The following is a 6,000-nucleotide window of genomic DNA, read 5'->3' as shown; positions in this document are numbered from 1 at the left end:
CCGCCAACTCGGAAGCTCGCACTCCCAGGCTGTGGGGGCGAGAACGCCCCGGGCGGCGAACCGGCGTCGCCCGCCGCCCCCAGACAGTGGCAAACTTCGCGACGTCCCCAGAGCTCTCCCGGAGGAGACTGGTACCTTATAAAAAAATCAAACCCGACCCCCCCTCATCCCAACCCGATTCATGGAGGCTGCGGCCGCCGGAGTGCCGCTGCTGCGTGCCCCTGCCCACTAGCCTGGGACCAACAGGTAAACTGTTGGGGGTGGGGTGGGAGGAGGAGCGGCGGCCGGCGGGGAGGAGCCCAAGATGCCCGCGGGATGGCTGCCCGGGTCGGCACTCACAGCTTACCCTCCTCACCCCATTTCCCCAGCCCCTGGAGGGGCAGCAAAGGGTTAAGTCGGCCCCGCGCCACGGTGAGCACGGCCCCCTCCAGCCGCCGAGACCGCCAGCTGCGCGCCTCGGCGCCTGCCCGGAGCAGCCGATGCGCCACTGGAGCCCAGTGGGCGTCTAGGAGGCACCCGCCGCTTCCCCACGGTCCGCTTCTCTGCCTCCCCCATCCCTTCCAAGCCTGTCTCCGCCCGGGTCGAGTCCGCGCCCAGGTGGCTGGGTCTGCGAGGCGCGTGGCGGCGTGGAAGGATCCCTGACGAGGAAGAGGGGCGGGGGCGGGCCGCTCCGCAGTCTCATCCTCCGGCCGGAGGGCCACCCTCGCCTGGGGCGATCACTTGGGCCACCCGCCTGGGTTCCAAGAAAAGTTTTTTTCCCCCCCGGTGCCCCTCCCCCAGCCCCGCCCTGCGCCGGGCTGGGGTGGGTTTGGGTCCATTGGTGAAAAAAGTCACACGTTTCCATCAGCTGCTCCTCCCCCTGGGGACAGGGTAGTGGGGGCGGGAGGCAGGCGCTGCGGAGGACCCAAGCGGACCTTCAGCTCCTCGTCCGCTGCCACTGGAGCGGTGCGTCCTGGGGCTCCAGCGCAGCGGGGTGCCCGCCGAAGGCTGCCCCCATCAGTGCGTGTCTGCGTGTCTGGCAGCGGCAGCATCCAACCTGCTTTATTCTTGCCTGCAGCGCCACAGCGAGCGAGCGAGCGAACGAGGAGGGGGGAGAGACGGAGTCTGTCTGCAAAGTGCTGCTCCCTGGTGCTCAGAGGCGGCTGCTCCAGCTCCAACTCTCATTCATTTCGCCGGTTAACATGAGAGATCATGGCCGCCTTCGGGCTTCTCAGCTATGAGCAGAGACCACTGAAACGTCCCCGGCTCGGGCCGCCGGACGTCTACCCGCAGGACCCTAAGCAGAAGGAGGTAGGTAAGGGCGCCGGCGGCCTCTCCGGCAACCGAGGCCTCGCTCCGCAGAGCTGACCCGGGGCCAAGTTGGCCCAGCGGGCAACGGCGGCGCTGCGGGGGAAGGGTCAGGGGAGGGGACTGGCGGCAGGGGCCGGGCTGAGGACTGGGGGACCCTGGGCAGCGGAGACTCAGCTGCTGTCAGACCCCGCGCTCCACTGAGACGCTTGCTGTCCGGGCGCAGGGTCGCTTCTCCGTTACCGGGCCTTGCACGGCATTGCCGGGCGCTCGTCTGGTCCTTCTTTGCCGAAACCCTCATGCGCGCTCTCCCCCGCTTCTGCCTGCTTTATTTTTCTCCTCGCCGTTTCGGTAAATCCTCGTAAACTTTGAAAAATGTTGGAATGCAGTGCATCCGACACGGGTCTTGTGTTTTGCGCCAGCTAAGCAGGGACTGGGTGTGTGTGCGTGGGGGCGGGGGGGGGGTGTCGTGAGGGGGTGGGGACCTTTTCTGTCCAGTATTTCCAGTTAGGCGTGAAGTCGTTTTTATCGAGGTGATAAATATTTAGCTATTTGAACGTACTTTCTGTATCCCCTCTCCCCTTTAAAAATCAATATTACGGGGAAACAGTGATTTCGTCCCTAGAGGTATTTGGCTTAATTTGCTGGAGGCAGTTTTGTATATGTAAAAGCAATCGGGTTACCTTGGAAGGAAATAGATACCAAGATTGCTTCTTTCTTTGAATGAAAAGTATTGGAGAAACCTTGACTCTTGGACTAGGTGCACTAGCGTCAATGGCTAGAGTAATATCGTAGCCATGTATGTGTCAGTAGTTAACAAGTAATTATGTAACAAATCTCCAGTTATAATGATCACCCTTGGCCACACAATTTGCCCAGGAATTTGCCTTTTATTTATTTATTTATTTTAAAGAGGACCTGCTACCCAGCTGTGCTTTCTGAGTTTGCCAGTTGCAGCCCACCCATCCTCTGTTGTCTTCAGCTAAACACGAGTGAGAACATTTCAGAACTTCTCTTTCTGGGAATCTAAAAACCCTCTATTAAAAGTTTACAGGCCCACTGACGTCACAGAAAGGGCTTTGTAAAGAAGGCAAGGACAGGCCCTTAAGATTTCCCTTTTGATAAATGTATCTATTTCAATAATAGAGAAAGAAGGTTCTGGTTAAACTGATTCGTTAACGTTTTTGAAAAAGAAGGAGTGGCAACTCCTTTTAGAGGTTTAGCATATTAAACATCTTTGAGCATCCGTTTAGTAGTTCAGATTGAAGATGGGAAGGTTTTACAGGTGGTTCTCAGCCGAGGCTTAACATGAGGATAAGAGTTTTGATGAGACTTTGCAGATTTCTTTTCCACCCATTTTTCTCCCTGCTACTCTGGCCAAGAATAAAGTTAATTGTTAAGGACTGGAAATAACAGATGCTAAGGACCAAGTGTAAAAAAATTAACAACCTAAGAATCAGTGGTAGGAAATTCTTAAAGTTTTGGTTGGGACAGGGACATTGATTGGCTGCCCTTTATCATCTGATAATTAGTGTCTTGCTCCATCTTCCAGAGGGCAGTATAATTGACAGCATCTTCCCACTTAAGGGATGGTGGCCTGGGATGCTGTGTGGGCTTGTTTAGCATTTATTCCTCAGGTCGACACTCATTCAGGATTGGGGCCTCTATGATTCTGGAAAAAAAATTATTTGGGATTTTAGGATCTTACAACATTTTATGGAATTCTACTTTATTAATAACTTCCTTTTGACAAAGTGAAACTGAAGCCCAGGAAAGCTACTTAACCAAGGTGTATGGTGAATAAGCCAGGGAGTTTGACCACCAAATCAGTATTTATGTCAAGACCAATACTGTGTTAAGGATGATTTATGCTAAATTGTGTTGTCCTGATATTACTGTCTTTCCCCCAGGGCAGCCACATTTTATCTGTCTGAAGCAGAGTCAGAATTATGTGTGACTGTAGCCAAATCTGAGTACAATATGGAACAGGTGCTTGGCTCTTCTTGGGTGCTGGTGTGGCAAGCAGTGTCTCCCCAGCTTTAGTCATTTATGTGTTGCCTCGGATTTCTACCCTATTTCTGTGTCACCTGTTCTTTTATTCTAATGTTGTCTTTAAATGAACTTTTAAGAAACTTTTATGTTTCATGCATACACATGAAATCATGGATTTGATGTGATATGTCTATCACATATAAAATATAAAATTTATATCATGTGTATATAGTTTTCATTAACTTCATATTACACACATACACCTGATTATATGTATTAAAACGAGGCCCTAATGTTAAAACTTTAAAAAGCTCATCTGTGCAGGTAAAACCATTGTTGTGTTCCATCAGAGATATGTGTCCCACATTATGGGAGGTGCTGATTTAATGGACGACGTGTGGGCTCGCAAGTTGGACAGACCTGGATTTGGAGTCTGGAGTCAGCCTTTTTGTAATGTGTGGCTTTGGGCAAGTTGCATAACTTCTCATTTGTACATTAGTATAATTGTGCTTTTCAGAAAAATTTGAGAACCCTGGTTCTAAATTAGCATTATATTTACATGAGAAAAACCCTCCTCCTGTTAGAAGCATTACTGTAGCTGGAACTTTTTATTATTGTTAACCAGGGCTAGTAGTGTTCTGGAAAATAGCTCCCAGGGGATAGGATGAAACCTTTGAATGAAAACCCCTTGCAAAGAAGTATGGGGGTGGGGGGCTGAGATGCTTTAAGCTGCTGATCCATTCATTATGTTCTTCGAAGAGTGTGCTGTGGGTCAGCACTCCACGGGACTTCATCATATGTTGTGTTATAAATCTTTGCTTTCTGGAAATATAGACGGCCCTCAAGCCTTGAAAACAGGGAATCAGAAAATTGGGAGTCACCCTTGGTTCCTTCTTCTCACTTACACCTCAGAGTATGTTGATCAGGACACCTGGTCTACTTCAGTTCCCAAATATATTTCCAGTCCATTCACTGCTCCCCAGTCTCACCAATATACTCCACTTATTTTCTGCTTCAGGCTGACTTTTTTGTGCCCCAGGACTCTTACACATGCTTCCCTATCTGCCTGGATACCTGTCTGCCTATCCACCTCACTGTTCTACTCTACTCTTCTCACCTTAGTCTGGTTAGGAGGGCAGACTCTGGACCCTGGGTTCAAATCCTGGCTCAGCTGTTTACATACTCTTGTCCTTCCCATGCTTCAGTATCCCCTCCTGTAGAGTGGGGATGGAAATACAGCCTGCTTCTTGGGGTTGTTGGAAGATTACATGGATAATACATGTAAAGCACTTAGACTGGAGTCTGGCGTGGACCCAACACCCAAATATTTGCTGTTATAAATTACTGTCAGGCCTGCCTTGTCTTCATCATTTAGGTCTCAGCCCAGCGACCTCCGCAGAGGCCTTTCTAGTATAGGTGTATAATTTGTGAATATGTGTTTATTTGCATGTTGCCATCCCTCAATAAAGGGTCAAGTTCAAGGATGAGAGCTGTTTCAGGCATCCCTGAAGTACGGGGCTTCTAATGCATTAGTTTCTGGGATGCTGAGGGCATGAATACTTGGACTGTATGAATGAAATGGGAATGAATGAATAAAAAGAGGAAATCTGGTGACTGAGGGGTGTTAAGGAAATTCTAGGTTAAGGCAGAAATTATCCTTGACATCTACCTTGGAGGCTACAAGGCCAAAAGTGAAATTAAACTCTAGAAGTAGGAAGAAAGAGTTTTACCCTGGGATAGAAGAGGTTTAAATAGCTGAATAGTAAATATTTTCAGAAAAATCAAATTAGCTAGAAAATAGGTTGGGGCAATAGTGAGATTTCCAGGCATCAGGAGCCATAGAGCCCCACTGGCAGAGCCTGGGGGTGGGGCGGAGAGAGGATGGTCTGGTGTGCAGTGCAGAGCTACCCATGGATAAGCATGACTTGGGAGGGGGTGGAGTGAGTGGGTGGTGGTGGTGTGGTGTCTGCTTGTGGAGAACCCAGAACAGCCAGTAAGGCTTGTTAAAAACAGGTAGCTGGGTTTTTCAGATTCAGTAGGTCTGAGGTGGGGTGCCATAATTTGCATTTCTAACAAATCCTAGGTGATCTGGTGCTGCTGGTCTGGGCCCCACTTTGAGAACCCTGACCTGCAGAGGAGAAGGCATACAGTTCTACAGGGGCTAGAGAGTCCTGCGCAGCAGGTAGGGCATGATTAGACATCTGTGTCTGGCTGAAGTTGCAGTCGTTTGGGGAAGCAGGCAACTCAGCGAGGGTTCCGTGGGCTTTTCCCAGACAGAAGATGTGCCCTCTCAGCTCAGATCTCAGGTAATGAGTCAGGAAGTCTCTCCAATGGCTTTCCATTACACTTGGGATAAAGCACAAGCTCCTTACTTAGGCCATTAAGGCCCTACCAGCCTGGCCCCGGCCCACTTCCATAACCACAGCCTGTAACCAGACCACCTGGATTTTACTTTTGGCTCCATCACTTACTGTTTGCCTCAGACCTCACCGTGGAATGGGGTTCATATCTGTTCCTACTTCCCGGGGTTGTTGGGTAGATAAAATGAGATTTGAACCATGCCTGGCACACAGACAGTGCTCAGTACAGGCCAGCTACTGTTGGTCCAACCCCTTCCTTGTTAAATGATCCCAGGGCTTCCCCGTATAATTATAATAACATCCACAAGACCCTGCCCTTCGAGGTCTGGCCTCTGGACCTTGAGTCACTCTTTCCTGACTT

General features: G+C 50.2%; 1 protein-coding gene across 1 annotated transcript in view; it reads left to right on the top strand.

The window, feature by feature from the left end:
* The first annotated feature begins 1,170 nt into the window (after nt 1-1,170).
* The window catches only part of MED12L (mediator complex subunit 12L), a 350,111-nt gene continuing 345,281 nt past the window's right edge, over nt 1,171-6,000 (top strand). The window contains exon 1 of the mRNA XM_019661307.1: nt 1,171-1,290. Within this exon, the coding sequence (XP_019516852.1) occupies nt 1,192-1,290 (99 nt within the window). The 5' untranslated portion in view covers nt 1,171-1,191. The remainder of the gene's footprint in view (nt 1,291-6,000) is intronic.

This window comes from Hipposideros armiger, unplaced genomic scaffold (assembly GCF_001890085.2).
Source record: "Hipposideros armiger isolate ML-2016 unplaced genomic scaffold, ASM189008v1 scaffold_344, whole genome shotgun sequence".
Taxonomy (NCBI): Eukaryota; Metazoa; Chordata; class Mammalia; order Chiroptera; family Hipposideridae; genus Hipposideros; species Hipposideros armiger.
Note: the sequence above shows the minus strand (reverse complement) of the source record. Positions and strands in the feature narration are given on the sequence as shown.